Raw genomic sequence first — 17,063 nt, 5'->3', positions numbered from 1 at the left:
TCTTAAACCTCCTGGAATGAGGATTTTTTTTTTTTTAAACTGAGGTTATCTAGCCTCAGTAAAATATCATCTCATAGGATAAAGGGGTCTGATAGGCCTTGGTAGCATGTCATGGTAAACGTCATCATAAACTGATCGTGGCTGTTTTGCTCCTTCCTGTAATCACAAGGGGGGGGGGGCAAATCAGAGGTGTTGGTTTATTTTAACCCTCTTTCCCAAATCACCATCTGCGATAAGTACTGTTTTTGTTCTAGCCAAAAGAAGAAGAAAAAACAAATTTAGAAGTTAATTTAAAAACTGTTTGCATCCTGACTTTACCTGGATTCCCTTTGCTGTAGATTATGCTGTAAATGTATAATACAAACTCTACAATAAATTATTATACAACTATGGCATTGAGAAAATTCAAACGCTTTCCACAATGTAACAAGTTCACTCTTTTTGGAAATTATAGTTGCAGTTTACTTCAGCTAGGAGTATCAATTTGATATTTTCTTAATTATGAATTTTACTTTTCTTTTTACCCCCCCCCCTTGTGTACCAAGTACAAGTTGGTAAAACCTAATTATATATCATTCGCAGGAACATCTGGGCCACACTATCAGTGAAGGGCTACAGCTTATTTGTATATCATCTGCACTGCAGGAAGACGGACCAAGGTTCAATCAGCAGCATTTCCAGGGATGATGGGAGTTGTAGTCCCAACAACATCTGGAGGTCCCTACAGGTCCCTATCCTGGCATAGAAGTCTATGACAGATTTTCCAGTTTTATTACAGGTGAATCCTTTCTACCACTGCTGCTTAATAGTACAGTCCTAGACATGTCAACTTGGGAGTAGAATAGGATTTACTCCCAGGTATGTGTGTATGGGATTGCAGCCTAAAGCCCCCACTACTTTATAGAATGGTGCAACTGCTGTACGAAACTACATCTCACCTATCCTTTGCTATATATATATATATTAACACCCATCAATGTAAATGTTCCAGTTAAGACTTATTTCAAGTTCTCTTCATTTTTAGTGAGACAGTTATAAAGAAAACCATTTAGTGTTCAAGAAAACATGTTTATACTTAAAATTCTAAACACATATCACAATAGTTAAATGGCAATTGAAGAGGAAAATCAAGCTATTTACATATTTATATTATATAATATATGAAGAAATGCAGTAGGCAATATGCATATTCCATGTTCAAAAAGGCGCATGATGCAGGATTTAAAACATTAGACCAGCTCCTTTCAAACATTTCAGAGTGTCCCATTAAAAACATACATATTCGTCCCAATGGCTATACAGATTTAACTTCAGTTATTTCATTCACATATGTCAAGAGATGAAATAGTAATACAAAATCATTGTGAAAATGGCACGCCTAATTTTCCATTTTGTTTGCTGCTTTAATTAAAAAAAGGAACGGGAAGAAAAATGGGCAGCACCATTCTGGTTTTAAGGAAGTTTAAATGTACAATGCTTACTTTCAACTGCAAAGCTGTTTGGAAGAATAAAGCGCACCACACTACTGTATTCCCACCTCTACCCAACATATTCTCTCTCGAGAAGCAAACACATGACAAAAGAGAACCCTGTTTGTATAATCTGCTCAGATGCAAGCCAGAACCAGCACTCATGCTAGTTGTTCCTCTGCCAAATAATGACTTAATATTCAGAAATATTTTTACATGGTATTTTCCACAGAAAATATTTTCTGCAGAATCAATAGGTCTTTGTTTTGTTTTTCTGGAAGTTTACTCAGGTTTGACGCGGACAACGGCCACGTCCAGAAGGAACAGGGATGTCCAGAATTCTGCGTCTGTCTTCATATTCATCAGTATCTGTTGAGTCTTCGTCTTCATCCATCGCGCATTCGTTATGATTGGTTTCCTAAATGCAGGAACAGAAGTAATATAGGTAAGCTCTTTGACAAAGTTTCCTTGCAAAACTACCCCAACTGAATGTGATCATGTTTATCAAGCTGCATTAAACAAACAAAAGGATCAATGAGTACCACAGAAAAAGTAAAATACTTTAACATCTCTTGTAATTGTTATGGCATTTATACAACTACGTCTGGTTTCCAACAGCTTGCCAAAGTGTTACCCAACAGAAAGCTTGGGACTGGGCTGAAATTCCTGTCACAGCCATTCAAGATAGCATTATGCTATATATTAGACACTAGACAGTAGGACACTTCTTTGGTTCTTTAGTAGGCATTGGGCAAGATCCAAAACAATGCCAGTGGACACAACAGATTCTGGGGGCATGCAGGGAGCAGCAGCAGGAAAGAAAAGGAAGGGGAGTTTGTGCAAGTGCGCTGACACTGTTGGATTTCACCCATTCTTAGCAAATTGTAGCACACACAACACTTGGGAGAATGTACTAAACGTGCCTATTCCAATTGTGTAAAGTGGTTAACAGCCTTATATCACTGGACTTCATAACACTCTATAGGAAGGCCATGCTACTCTCATTTTACAGAAAAGGAGCCAAGATATAACATGATTTGTTTGCTAAGTGTATTTTGGACAAAATGAATATAAATCCAGTTGCTATTTTATCATATTACCACTGAAAACTTTTTACTTTTGTGTAAGCCAAAAAGTTCTACTCATAAAGGCAGTCTATAAATATTTCTAATTAAAACTAAGTTCCGTATTCCATCTACAGTTTTTTTCAGTAAGAGCAGTCAAAGGCTCAATTTTAAAATAAGATATCCAAGTAGACAGTGCGTTTTAAAAAGTGGAATGCCCATCCAAACACTCTTCTATAAAAACATGTATTCTGACAATAGCTTTCCTGGAATGCTTAAAAATGTCCTATCCCCTGCCATTTGTGGAAAACAATGTTAAAACTATTTTCAAGACAAGGCACATAATGTGTATGTTGACAACATGGACAAGGGTTGAACAAGCAAAGCAGAACAAATGATCTGCTGTAACTAAATAAATGTTTCTATCCAACAATAAGTTCCCACTTATTTTATGTTATTCATTTAGCACATAAACAGCAGTGCAGTTATATAATATGTAGGCAATATCAAATTGTAAATATATCTAATATATTTGTTCTTCCCCAAACTGAGCATTACTCAAAAAACAAAGCAAAGCAAAGCAAAAAACAACAAAACAAGCAGTCAGAAAAGACATTTTACTACTTAAGCTTTTCCCAAATGTTCCAGGACCTTTAATAGCATTTCATAATCCCATATATGAGAAAGTTGTTATCGATCCCCTCACTGCATTTTCACTCATAATTGATAAAGAAGCAAGTATGATACTTGAGCACATGCATTTTTAAACTAGGTAAAGTGGTTTTTTTTACTTTACTCACCTTATAGCTTCTAAAAAATATTAACCTAGTTTTATGCAAAAAGGAGATCACTATTTATATTTAAACACAAAATCCAATTGTTTTCTGGAAACTAAAGAGAAGAGTTAAGGCCTAAAAACATCAATTTTAACTTACCATGCGTGCTGTAGATACTTTGAACGTTGGGCAAACCATATGAAATCTAGGAATGGTAACATTAAAAAATCTGTCTTTATAGTAGAGACAATGGAATGTATAGTATCCTTCCATGTACCCTGAAGTAGTGGCAAATGTCGTACAGCTGGTATATTCATAAACCCGACCAGGGCTGATTATGGGAAATTCTCCTGTAGAAACAAAGTTAACAGAGGACTTCAACCTCTGGAACCAAAAATACTTCAATTAGGACCAAACTTAACATTGCGATGAACTTGTTTAAAAAGTGTGCTTCCAACTAGTCACTTTTATTTCTAAAAGAAATACAGCCACAAGACTGGTTCCAATACAGGCCCCATACCAGTTTCTTGACAAAAACAAACAAACCCACCCTCCTGACTGCTATTTGCCCTCAAATGTGATATTTATCACATTTGGCAGTTTATCAGCCATGGTCATGGGGAGTGTTTTTCACCAAAAACTGGGCTCCAATTTAGACTGAGAACAAGTTTCAGTGCAGGGCCTCAAAGCTACTCCCCTTCGCCCCAATAAAATTGGCCAGTTTAAGCACGCTTTTTTAAACAGCATGTTTATTGTAATGTGTAGTTTGGCCCTTAGAACAGTGCCACAGACTTCGAAGAAACAAAGAGCGAGCAATCTATACTATTATAGATTTTAATTTTAGTATAAAATTGTAAGGGTGCTGCCATGCTGCAGTTTGCATGGCTTATTGATAGGCAATTGGTGTGAGGCCCAGGCAGGCAGGAAGACAGAGCGAGTGAGCAGGCAGCCCAAGCAAGCAGGTGAGTAAGTGTGGCAGCCACCTCAGATAAGCCACAGAGCAACAGGCAGGAGAGGTTGGGGCAGCTCCCAAGAAATCATCTTGCTCTGATGCCACTGCCCACCTCACATGTTTCTCCCCTTCTTTCTCCCCGCTCCTTGCTGAAGGAAGCAGCAGCAGCAGCAGCAGCAGCAGCAGGGAAAAGGGTAGAAAGCCTTCCCCTCCTTCATTCCCTCTCCATGTGCTGTTGCAGGGAAGCAAAGGAGAGAATGTCTCTTTCGTCTTCATCCCACTGTTGCAGGCTTCTTTCTCAGTCCTTCCTCAGTGATGGTGCACTTGCAACAAAGAAACCCTTTTTTTAAGTGTAATTGCCACACAGCGGGGGCACCAATGGTTGCTTATTTTGGGATCATGGCTGGGAAGAAAAGGATCAAGGTTCCTCTAACTGCACCCTGCATTTGTTGTTGTTGTTTTTAAAACAGTTACATTCTTTAAATATTCCTTACCTACTACTCCAGGACCTTGCACCTCCTCCACATCACCTTTGGCATTGGTTATTCTCCAGTACCGACTGTCTAGCTGACAAGCCTTCTCTGGAAGAGCATCTTTGGACATCTCAATTCTAAAAAATTAGGCAAAATACTCATTTTAGTGAGAGAGCAAAAGCACTAGTCAAAAACTATTACCTTCCTTAAAATACTATCCAGAATATTTTAACTGTTTTAGGGCCTTGAGAGGGGGAAGGAAATAGTTGTGACACTCGTCTGACCACATTACAAACAACACTCATTAGCAGGGGCATAAGAGTCATGTTTTTCTCTGACACAATGTAGCAATTTGACTGTCCAAGAAATACTACCCTAAGGGGGAAGATCTAGATCCTGTAATTATTACACAGGAAAAATAATAATTGAACAGATGTTAGAAGAAAGAATATGTTCTATAGAACACTACAGAAAAGGAAGTCAAAAGCAAAGAAGTAACTTCAGTGCAGTCTTGTAAAAAGCATTCAACATTTCCCCATTCTTACTTTTTATCTCTCACTGATAAATTGTGATTTTGGAAGGACTAGTTTATATTTTAGGTCGTTTAGAATTTTGCCAGTGAGCAAAGAAAGCTTCAAGATGTGTCAGTAACACATTTATAAAATCAGCATTCATTTACTGCTCCTACCTGATTCTGTAAGTAAAGAAATAGTGAGGTGGATGTACAGAACTGAGTTCAGGTAGAAAAGATGTGGAGACAGAGACAGTAATATCTCCTGTTGTTGCTACGCAACTCTTGTCATGAACGTATCTAGCAAATAAAGAAAAAGGCATTATCTTGTCTGATAGTTTAAAGAATAAACAAATACTGAAAAATTCATTTGTATAAAACCAACTTTCACCTTACAATTTGTGCATCTATTTCTCTCCATAATAAGAGAAGGCATTCTCTGCACCTGCTTAATGCCATTTAGACTATATCTGTTTCTGCAGAACATAGTGCAAATGTATTGCTAACATTACAATGTTATTATTGTAAATAATAAGTGTGCTTTGCTTTACCACCTCATTCTCACATACATGTCTAACAAATATTATAAGATGATAATTTATTTTTGTTACAAGTTTAAGATTATTACATTTTGTCTTAATAAGATACCACAGATTGTAAACCAAAGCCATAATACCTGAAAATCTGGTCTCTGATGATGGGATAGCCACCTGTTACTACATTGTTTACATAGGAGGTGAACCATTCCAAATAGGAGCTACCTAATGGCAAAGGGGGAGAAACATTTCACAAGGTCATAAAAAGGCCAGTATGCCGATTACATATTCTATGACTAAAAACAAAACAAAACAAAGAACAGTTCAGACCTCCCAGGTGGTGGTCACCTAGCTCTGACCATTAGCAGTCTCAAGTACATGGTAAGGCACTATAGCACTAGAGTGCTGAGGTTTAGGACTAGCGGAAGCTGCTCGTTCATCTAAGTCCAGAACTCAAAAATCTGAATGAAACTGGGGCAGGGGAGAAAGAGGAAGTTCCCACTTGTTTGTCCCATACCCATACTTCCTTACAGATCAGATTGCCTCATTCCATTTTACTATGAAGCTTCATTTCACTATAGATGGCAATAAATACATTGTTACGTTTAGCAAGATAGGAGGAGGAATTCAGTATCTCGGTATCAGCAAACATTTCCTCTTACCAGATGGAGTGATTTCCCCCCTTCTTGTCCCACAAATTGTTCTGGGATTTCCCCCTGACTCCCCTCCCCCAGAGTCAACTGGGAAAGCACAGGGGAAGAAGAAAGGAGGAGCCTTGTTGTGCTAGGGGACACATCACACTGGGTCCCTATTTGGTACAACTATGCTGGTACAACTATTTAATTGAATCTGGCTCTTGTTTTTTAAAATACAAATAAACCATCATTCCTCCCAATGCAAAGCACAAATAAAAAGCTTTGAGAGATGTGTGTGCATAGATGGTTCCATTTGTTAAACTTCCCTTCCCAAAGCTGTTCCCATCCTTGATCCTCTGAGCATGCTATTTTTGATTTGCCATAACCTTTGAAAGGTAATTATGCCTCAATTACATATCACAGGTCTATGAAAAGAGGGTCTGATGGTGTTACTGCAGTTGCTTTCTTCAAAAACCAAACTATAAGGACTGCAGAAAATGCAAGCTTGAGAAACCCTGATTGCTACTTCTCTAAGACAAAGCAGAAAGATGGGATGAAAGGCAATTTGCGTGAGCTGGCTGGTAGGGGCTGCATAATCCTCTCACCAAGTGCTTTCCCCAGCTGATGCAGCAAACATGAATCTGGGAAACCCAGGAGGAAGACGAATCAAGCACTCCTCTAACACCTACTTCTTCCCTGCACATCATCCCATCACTTTGCAGTGGAGATGTGACATCCAGCATTCCTAGACTTGCTGTTACTCTAATTCAGAGCCGCCACCACCATCACATTGAACTATAATCCCTAGCTTCCCATCTTTCATTTAAAACAATTGGAAGTAACTATATTTCCTTTCTAGAAACAATAAGCAAAAAGTACAAGTACTATGCTTCTCAATTTTTTTTTGAGCGTGCACCCAACTTTTAATGTTTTGCTACCCCTCTAAAACTGTAAAAAATATATATATTGTGGAAGCCCAGAGTATCAGCAAAATTTAACAAGCAAAACTTCATATTGCAATGCCAAACAAATGCAACCAAGATTTGCTTTTTCCTCCTCCCTCTCGAGAGAGGGCACTCCAAGCCAAAGAATGGAAGTGAAGTGAAAGGATGTGCTCTTATCTTCCACCACCTGGCTGCTTTTAGATACAATGCTAGTGCCCAAACTTATCTTGCAAATACAGAACTTGTGGGGGTAGATTTCAAGAGATATGATTTGGGTTCTAGACCTGACAAGTTACGCTTACTTTCATTCTCTGCTTATAAATGCACTCTCCCAACATCTTGCAATATTACACGTGATCACAGTTTAACAGATAGTTTGTCCTCTAATGTGCAAAAGATCTAGAATGAGCAAATGCTGCATGTTGAGGTTAGTGGATAAAGTTCCAGACATATTCCAATTCATATTGACTTCTCTAAATTGTTTCCCATTTAAGTTCCAAAATACTTTTACCTGTAATAAACATATCAATTGCAGATGGATTGCGGGCCATTTGATCCTTTAAAGGAAAAAGGAAAAAGTTTATTTGTGTCCTTAAAAACTGGATTTACAGGTGACATTTTTACCATACAATACTGCAGGAAAATATTAGTCTGTAACCAGTAGTAAAAAATAGAAAAAAATTAAGTGTTTCATCTGTGCAAGTCACTTTATGTTCCCATCTCGTCTGTGAACATTTGGTAGAAAACTCAACTTGAAAACTTAAGATTTATTTCTTTGAAATTATAGTATCAATGAAACAGTCATTATGTTCTTTTTTATTATTAAATAGCTTTCAGAAGTTCTTCTACTTAGTTATGGCCCTTCCTGTAGCTAAAAACCATTTTGTGTTTTATGTACTACTATAACAATAGGGTGCTTTGATCCCCCCTCAATGCACTGTTAATCAATAACTTACTATTATTTCAAAGTGTGAAGTTTGATTTTTATGCACTAGACACATTTGTATGAAGCCCATTTTTTGGAGGCAAACTTCTAATCAACTTGCAAGATCCTCCTTCCCCATCATCACATCCCCAGCTTCTTCACTAGTAGCCCTGCTTTGCCTGTCTCTCCGCTCCAGGTCCTAATGATCAGCCTTCACTTCTCTCATGGCAATTATAGCAATTGCTGCCATTTAAAAGCCCCTCTCCTTCACAAGTTAGAGCGTTTGAACATTTATGTGGCCTTTTGTGGATGGTGGGATGTAGCTCAGAGATGAAAGACAGCCGATTTTAGATTTTTTAAAACATTCTACACACATATACTGCATCAGTTTCATCTACTGAAGATAATGAGTAGCATTAGTGTTGTCTAAAGTGTCTATTTACAAGTCTTTCTTACTGGGCATTGGTAGAAGATCTCGTAACTATTGCGGCCCTCCACGCTTTCCAGAGCCATGTACTGACTCAATCCAGTGTGGATGCAAAAGGTTAAGGGGAGGCACTGTTTCAGTCCTAGCCGCTGCTGAAAGCCACCGGCTGCTGTGTCGATGTCCAGCAAATCTTCAGAGCGATAGTGGTTGGAAAGGGCCATGCTTCCCATCAACCTTTGGAAAGACAGAAAGAAAAGGGGGGGGAGACATTATTAACCATTGGAAGAAACAAATTTCAAGTATGTGCAAGCTTACATAGCGGCCGACTGCCAATTAGCAATGACAGTTAACATTAGCTTCTCACCCTGGAACGACTAGCTTCTGTCCATTATGGATCCGAAATGAACATCGATAGTCATCGGGGAGTTTGCAACCAATTTGTGCTTCCACAGCATCCAGATCTTCCTCCCGAACACTCTCTGTGAGCATTCAAAAACTATACCATTTAGCAGATTATCTTCAGACAATATAAACAATGCATTTTGCAGTAACTTATTTAAGATGTGATGTTAAAACCTCTTTAGCAAGCCCCATTCAAGTCAGCAGGTGTGACAACTGTGTTTAGAAACATAAATTTTCCTAGGGCTCCTTCAGTTTACTTTTTCTGAAACAGACATTAATACTTATGTCAGAAACACTACACGAAAAGCATAATGTCTTTTGCTTTTGGAAAACACCTATGTACTCCAAAGTGGTGGGCTTCTTTTTAAGACAAACCAGAGATAGAAGTCTGTCTTAATTCAAGCCACAGCATATAATTTGAATGGGGACACACTGTTGTAAAACAAGGAAGGCCAACTAGTAGTCTGTAGTCCAGACTCAGAAGCAGTTTTTGTCTGATTCTCCTGCCCTATGCAATTTGTGGCTAAAATATTTGCCAACTATTACTCAGGAGGAGAATAAATAATTTTCAAGGGCCATATAAGAGAGAAAATGGCATGTGGTAATGTTTGTTGTTTAGTCATTTAGTCGTGTCAAACTCTTCGTAACCCCAAAAGAGATTCATGTATTCCAAAGCCTACAGTAACAATCATTCTCACCTAGTATGGCTGCTTCCATTATAGGGTTTTTAGTAATGCTGAGACACTATCAGCTGCAAGTGAAATTAAAATGGCACTAGAGAGTTACATTCCCCTTGCATGTCTCTATAGTGAAGGAAAGAGGAACAACGAAACAGCTGCTCCAAAACTGGCTGCTAAAGAAAAATAAGAGACCACTTGCAATATATGGTTGGTTTTGCTTGATAAAAATGCACATCTGCTCTAGCATACTGATTAAACTTTTAAAAGCATGTATTGTTGTTTTTCCCCCCACAAGAAGAAAGGCAGGAAAAGGGCAGGGCATGTTCCAGACTCGGGGGGTGGGTGTCATTTGAAGAAGCTCCTCTGAGAAGTGGGGGAGGAAGAGCTGATCCTGAGGATTTGAAAAACATTTCTGCACTTCATTAGTGTGCAGAAGTGCAATGAAATGCCTTTTTAAAAAAAAAATTATAATTTGTTGAGCTTTTAAAAAACTCTGAATTTAGGGTTAAGGCTTCCTGTTGCCCCCCATTGTCTAGAAGCCTATAAGATTGAGACATAGAGCTGCTTTGCAAACCTCTTTGAAATTCAGTGCAGCTGAAAGGGATTCTCCTTTCCCCCCATAATCTTCTCAGATTTCCAGAAAAGCAGTGAGACCTCTGGGAAAAGATCCACACACATGGACCCCATTTTGGTATTTTAAGGAGCATCTCTACCCCCACCCTCAACAAACCAGTTGCTGAATGATTAATGGAAAGATGCAGCATTCAGGGGTAAGAACATCTTGTTCAAACCATTCCTCAAATCTCACAGTGTGTGCTTTTCATATCTACTTCTTCAAAACTTTATTGCTGCTGCACTTTTGCCTTTGTACAAAACTGGGAATTAGAATTAACAAAAATAAAATGCAAAATTCAATAGTGTTTTGCCTGTCCGCACTGGACAGGCTAGCACCGATTCAAATCAAAGTCAGAAAACCCACTACAAATCTGGTCCTTAAGTTTTCCTTAATTTCATCATGTTTACAGATACTGTACATTATTTAACAGTTTGTGAAAAATACCACACTCATTACTATATTATGCTTTTGAGGTCCATTTGGTTTTCCTTTTCCTGTTCTAGATCACTATGCCAGATTGACAGCTAAGCACAATTTATTGTGATTCACACACACAAAGAAGGCTAAAATAAAAAAGGGGGAGGACAGAACTGTTCTCATCTTAACAGGCATGTTGGCAATAGTTAAATAATCTAGGGTGTTCATTAAGTGGCACTTGACACTGATCTAAAACAATAACTTTAGAGAGAGAAAATGCAAGTACAACTGAAGTTGTATAAAACAGCAAACTTATAAACAATACCTTTCAAAGAAGTAATCATCCGAGGACAACGCTGAAACAGATATTTTTCTAAATCATCCCAGGCCTTTTTAAGTGTAGCATAAATTTGAATATACCTTCCGAGATCAGCATACGTATCTATAAAGATTGCTTTCCAACTCCGAGATTTCTCAGCTCTAAAAAGATAAAAAACAATATCTAAACATAAATAAGTAGTAAGAATATTGCATATATGCATTTTTTAAAACTCTTAGTACCCCCCCCCATTTGCTAATTTCCAATTTTTTAAGGTAAATTCCAGTTCAGAAGTTTGGATTACAGTTCAATGAGCAGGATTTGCATAAGTGTTTAACTATCCCATTAAAAAAAATCAACTGGAGTTGTATTTAATTTTGAATAATATGCACACAAAAAGCAGGAAGGAAGAATAAGCCTCATAATTGTGTAATATTGTACAGAAACAACAGAAATAAGATTTTACAAAAGGGAAAGCAAAATACCATTCTGATAATTGGGCTAATGATTTATGAATTCATTCTAGAGGATGTCACAAAAACAGTCAAGGCTTTGCCACAGGTGTGAATAAAGAATCCTTATGCATAAGAAACATAGGGCTGGCCAGCAAAAGGGGGGGGGGGCATAGTGCCATGTGAATTTTCATGCATGCTTTACCAAGGAAACCTGTAAAAGTGACTGTGTCAAAATGAGCGGCAATTAATCCAAGTTTCAAACTCAAACACAAACATACAATTTTCTGATATCCAATTAGATTCCAATTAAAACCTATGGGATAAGAATATTGCATCATTTTTCATAGAACTACCCTACGACTTAGACAAGCTAAGCTATTCTAGTATATCTACTGGAGAATCAGCACCACCTAGCATCTTTGCAGGAGGAAGCTATTATTTACTAACAGATTATTTCATATTGAGCTGAGCCTTGCATACTTTTTCAGCTATTTCAAAATTTATTTTTTAATGCACACAACTTTTAATCCAAGAAGTAGTTACAAAAACTTGTAAATTTACCAGACAGAAAACTGGTAACACAACTGAATATTTTTTCTCATTTTATGTAAATTAAACACTAGCCATACTTACTCAGACAAAAGCCAATATTTCTTACAGTGCCTCCTCCACAGTGGATCATGACTTGAAAACTGATTTAATCTACGGCTAACGCAACAGCAGCTGCAAATACAAAGTCAGTTTAAATTTCTCTACAAGTCAGACTAAAAGCAGGTTCAGTAATGATTGCACTTGTACTTTGTACAGAAATGCTGGAGAATTTCCTGTTTTTAAAGTTAAATTTGACACATGATTTCACACTTATCTTTAAGACTCAATTCTCTAAATTAACCCACATTTTTGTACATTTTCTATGTGGCAGCTGTGTTGTGGAATTCTGGACACTTTCATTTTGTGCTCCACCCCATGCTCTTTAGCATCTGTATGAAGCTGCCGGGTGAGATCAGAAGACGATTTAGAGTGAGGAGTCATCAGTATGTTGATGACATTCAGCTTTGTTTATTTCATCAGAATCAAGTGAGACTGTTCAGGAACTGGACAGGTGCTTGAATTTGGTAATGGGCTGGATACGGATCAAATTTTCAAATAACCGGAGTTCTCCAAGTTAGGGCATTAGCTTCCAACTTGTTATGATGAATATGAGAAAAATAGAGAGCAAGAGCTAAAAAAAATAAAAATACCCTAGCCCCTCTGTAGAGGGCAAGGGAGAAAATTAATCTTAAAAGCTAAAAGAAATTAACTTTGGTTTTTCATCTATTCTCATCAGAGATACCTCTCAGGGCAGGAGATTCAATTCATGTCATAATCACTACTTCAGGAAGAGCAAGTTAATTTAGAGTTTGTTCAACTGTATGTTCAGAAACCTATTTGGTATAAATTATTTGAATTGTACTGCTTGTGACATATATGGGAGGCAACATCATGGTAACATAAACCCAGTAATGTTGCATGTATGTATTTGCTATTTTGCCAAGTGTTTACGATTCTCAGCTTTGGTTGTTGTATTAGTCCTTTTGGAAAGGACTAAATGGTGTTAAGGTGGGCTCAGCATATAGATTTTGGACAGATGAAATAAATGGCAGGGAATGTGGAATCACTGCCATAGGAAATGAAAGGGGATACTTAAGTCCCATCTTCCAACCATTGGGAATTCTGCCAAGCCTTTGTTGGGCTGCTTATAAAGCACACCAATTATCTGTGCTTAACTTTGGCTTTAACAGATGTCAAACTCAGCACATTAAACAAGATATCCTAATACAATGGAGTACACACCTCCCTACAGGTTCTACAGAATTTCCATTAACACTGAAAAACTGTGAATTGTCATTTGGGTGCACAGTACATACAGCAGAATATATTTACCACCACCATCAGATTAAATCATAGTGTATAGAGACAAACTGAGGCAGACACTATATTATCTATAACATTAAACACAAAAAATACAAATAACTGGAAATTTAGGGACACTCCACAAGCCATTTTAAAGAAATTGTAAAGCAAAGGAGAGTAAAGCAAAGGCTTTTTCTTTTAAAGTCAATTTTATATTAATATATGGAAACTCCCTCAGGGGAGAGGTCCATCTATTTTGGCTCCACGATTATCTCAGGTTTTGAAACAGAGGGTCACAGAAACATTCTGGAAGTGAATAATTGCATTGCAAGGAATGCAGAACATGTCGAAGTTTTACTATGCTTTCATGATCAGACATTAACAAAACAACTCACTCTCAGCACTTTGCAAGCTTGGCTCAAACTAAAAGGTTCCACTTCCAAGCTGCATTGTCAATGCTAGCCTCATCTAAAGTATGTGCTGTCAAGGGCCAAACTAGACATAAATGCATCTCCCAGAAAAATAGTCCAGTGGTTTTGCTTTAAGTGAGAAGAAGCCTCAGCAGGTTTCAAATTTAATCAGAGGAATGAAGAGGGGCTACTTTTCTTCTCTGGTCACTTCTTACGGGAAAATATATGGGAGCCAATACATTTTCTACTGCATGTGGAAAAGCAGCCTGGGAAGGGACAATTCTGAGTTTAAAGAAGTAGAAAAGGAAAGGCTTAACTTCACCTCCTGCATTTCGCTACCTGATAAGGACAGCACACTGTGGCTACTTTTTGTCAGGAGAGGGTTACTTTTTATTTTTAAAAAACAATGTCAGGAGATGGTTACACTCACATATCACCTAGTTGGCCCTAAGCTTTGTGGTGCTCAATCAAGTCCAGCCCCCAGCTACCTTGCACAAAGGAAGACACACACCCCATATCATAAACCTTATCAATCTATTCCTCTGCCACCGAGAGGATTTTAAGCATCCACCATGTGGTGTCACTAGGGCAGGGCTGGCTTCGAGCACGTTGCCCAGAGCAAGCACCTGTTGACACAGCCGCGCTGTGGTGAAAGAAAACCTGTCTATCAGCGCAGGGCCAGCTTGGAAGCCACTTGGGACCCACGGCAGGAGCCTCTCCAGAAATGTGCAATGCAGAGCAGCCCAGAGAACTAGGAGCTCTTCCAGGGGGATGGGGGGAGGGAGAGATGGGTTGGGGGCTGCTTCCCCACAGACAGGGCTATCGACCCAGCTCCCATAACCAGGGCTATCCCTCGCCCCATTTCCCCACTCGGCTCAACCCAAGCCTCGCATCCCCTACTCTTCCTTCCCATTCGGGAGCTTCTCCATGGAGCTGTTTCCTGCACGCGCAGCCCCGCCATTGATGGGTTTTTTGGGTGGTGGTTGTGGTGAAAGGAGACGGATCGCCATGGCCCTCTCTTCCCCCGAGAAGGCGGCAGCAGCAGCAGCAGCAGCCGCCACCCTCCTCCTCTTCCTCCCCATTTCCCCACGGTTGGCGCCGCCAAGGGAACCCAAAGGCAGCCCCGAGAGCGCCGCCCTGCCCCGCCAGCTCCCCGCATTAAGCCCCGCCGGGCGCCGGGCTCCCCGCACCTCATGAGGTCCCTGTAATCCAGGAAGCTGAGGACGAGCAGCAGCGGGTCCGTGGGCAGCGACTCCAGGCTCAGGGGCTGCAAGTCCAGCTCAACGGACGCCGCCATCTTGACGCCTCTCTGGTCGGGCCTCGGCTCCGGAGTGGGAGGCTCCTCCTCCCCGCTCAGCTGGGGCCGGGCTGGGCTGGGCGAGGGCGAAGCGCGGCCTGCGGCTTGTTCCTGCCCGCCTGGCAGGCATCTCCCGCCCCTCACGCTGGTTTGTTATCAAACACACACACACAGGGCTGGGCTGGGCTCAAGGGACGCGCTGCTGCATTCAAAGCCTCGATCTCACAAAACGCTTCTCGCCTGGAGGGTTGTGGGCGCGAGGGCTGCTTTGAACAGCTGCACTGCAGCAGGCAGAAATGCAACAGGTGTAGCTTTCCCGTTTCCCAATTTTGGGTGCAAGATTTGACTTTCGAGCACGCGCAGTAGGCAAGGCGACGCACGTGCTTAGTTAGGGCGCCAGGAAGCAGGTTGAATTTGAGGTTTATTTATTTATTTAAAAAATTATTTAATTTTAATTAATTCATTAAATTAATTTTTAAAAAATTATTTTAAAAAGAACTATCAAATATTGGCATCACTGGGGGCAGGACGGGGCTTTATTAGACTTCCTCGCACCCTACTCCAGTAACTCCATTGTAGGCCACCTGAGCGACAGCATAGGATGCAGAAGTACTGCCAGGCTATGTACAAGTAGGAGCAATCCAAGTTGGACCTGAACTACAGCAAAGTGGTGCCACCCACCACTGGCGGAGGAAGAGGAGTGCAGGAGGGGGGAGCGCACCGCCCCCGGCAGTGCGATCCCAGTAGGGCGCCATTGCATAGCTGTCAACCTTCCCTTTTTTGCAGGAAATTCCCTTATTCCAGCGCCATTTCCCGCTGCTATCCCGGATTGTTAGATATCCTGTAGACTGTCCCTGGGACAGGTGAAGCTGCTGATCCCTTATTTTCGAGGCTGCTGATCCCTTATTTTCAAATCTGAAAGTTGACAGCTATGTGCCATCGTGACTGTCCCCGCCCCTGCAGATGGCATGCCCTGCCCCCAGGATGCACGCCCCGCCCCTGTGGGTGGCGCACCATGCCCCCGGGATGCACACCAGCCCCGCCCCGCCTGCTATCCTGCCCCCAATGCAGGAGCATGAAGCTCCCCCACTGTCACCCACCCCTAACTCAGACAGCTGCTCTAGAAGGAAACCATGGTCAGTAATATCAAAAACTCCTGAGAGTTCGATGAGAATTAACAGGGACATATTCCCCCTGTCTCTCTGCCAACAGAGGTCATCATACAGGGCAACCAAAGCAGTTCTGTGCCAAAACCGGGCCTAAACCCAGATTGAGATGGATCTAGAAAATCGGGTTCCTCCTAAAGCTCTTGGATTTTATTTTGAATTACTGATCTGGATTTTATTTTGAATTATTGGGGAGGGGGGCACCATAATCTTTTCATTGCTTAGGACCTCTAAATATCTTAATCCAGCCCTGAGCATGTGTCAGATTTGCCCAAGACACCAATACCATTCCTTCAAGAAAAACTCAGCTGTTTTAGGAGGGAGCTTGTAACTGTGTAATGAAGTAGCTGATAACCCTAATCTATGAAATGCACATTCAGTGTGCTGCACTTCTCAGAAACTTGGGTAACAACTTGGATTATGTAAAAAGAAGATGTTTTACAGCTGAAGAGCTTTAATGTAAGGGTTAAATAAAATGGTAATCCCAAAATTTGTTGCCTTCCATAGAACACATCTACTTTGGGTGGAATTAATAAAACCGCTATCGAATGGTTATGATAACTTTTGTTTATGCTATTTTTTAAAGTGGTCTTGCAGTCAGGCCTGAGTGCCAGAATATGTTTTTCATAATGTTGGTTCAGCCGTGGAATACATGAAATAATAATGGGCAGATTGCCCTTACCTATGTTGTCATAA

At 40.2% G+C, this 17,063-nt stretch overlaps 2 protein-coding genes across 2 annotated transcripts in view; one reads left to right on the top strand and one right to left on the bottom strand.

Moving 5' to 3' along the window:
* Positions 1–1,047: 1,047 nt before the first annotated feature.
* On the bottom strand, positions 1,048–15,488 carry FBXO3 (F-box protein 3). The gene is made up of 11 exons (XM_083464726.1): positions 15,095–15,488; positions 12,235–12,324; positions 11,153–11,307; positions 9,077–9,191; positions 8,742–8,946; positions 7,872–7,917; positions 5,922–6,006; positions 5,423–5,545; positions 4,756–4,871; positions 3,469–3,659; positions 1,048–1,887 (listed from the first exon to the last, which is right to left on the bottom strand). The coding sequence occupies exons 1-11, from the start codon at positions 15,199–15,201 to the stop codon at positions 1,756–1,758; spliced, it is 1,365 nt and encodes a 454-aa protein (XP_083320852.1). The 5' UTR covers positions 15,202–15,488; the 3' UTR covers positions 1,048–1,755.
* Positions 1,860–17,063, top strand: part of LOC310688909 (uncharacterized protein) — an 81,492-nt gene continuing 66,288 nt past the window's right edge. The window contains exon 1 of the mRNA XM_083465911.1: positions 1,860–1,914. The gene's annotated coding sequence lies outside the window, so the exon portion shown is untranslated. The remainder of the gene's footprint in view (positions 1,915–17,063) is intronic.

This window comes from Podarcis liolepis (genome assembly GCF_965112155.1).
Source record: "Podarcis liolepis genome assembly, chromosome: 1".
In the NCBI taxonomy this organism is placed as follows: Eukaryota; Metazoa; Chordata; class Lepidosauria; order Squamata; family Lacertidae; genus Podarcis; species Podarcis liolepis.
Note: the sequence above shows the minus strand (reverse complement) of the source record. Positions and strands in the feature narration are given on the sequence as shown.

Coding starts and splice junctions, on each gene's coding strand:
- FBXO3 (XM_083464726.1), bottom strand. CDS start 15,201: ATGGCGGCGTCCGTTGAGCTGGACTTGCAGCCCCTGAGCCTGGAGTCG. Junction 12,325..15,094: donor GATTACAGGGACCTCATGAG/GTGCGGGGAGCC, acceptor TTGTATTTGCAG/CTGCTGTTGCGTTAGCCGTA. Junction 1,888..3,468: donor AAGTATCTACAGCACGCATG/GTAAGTTAAAAT, acceptor TCCTGCATTTAG/GAAACCAATCATAACGAATG.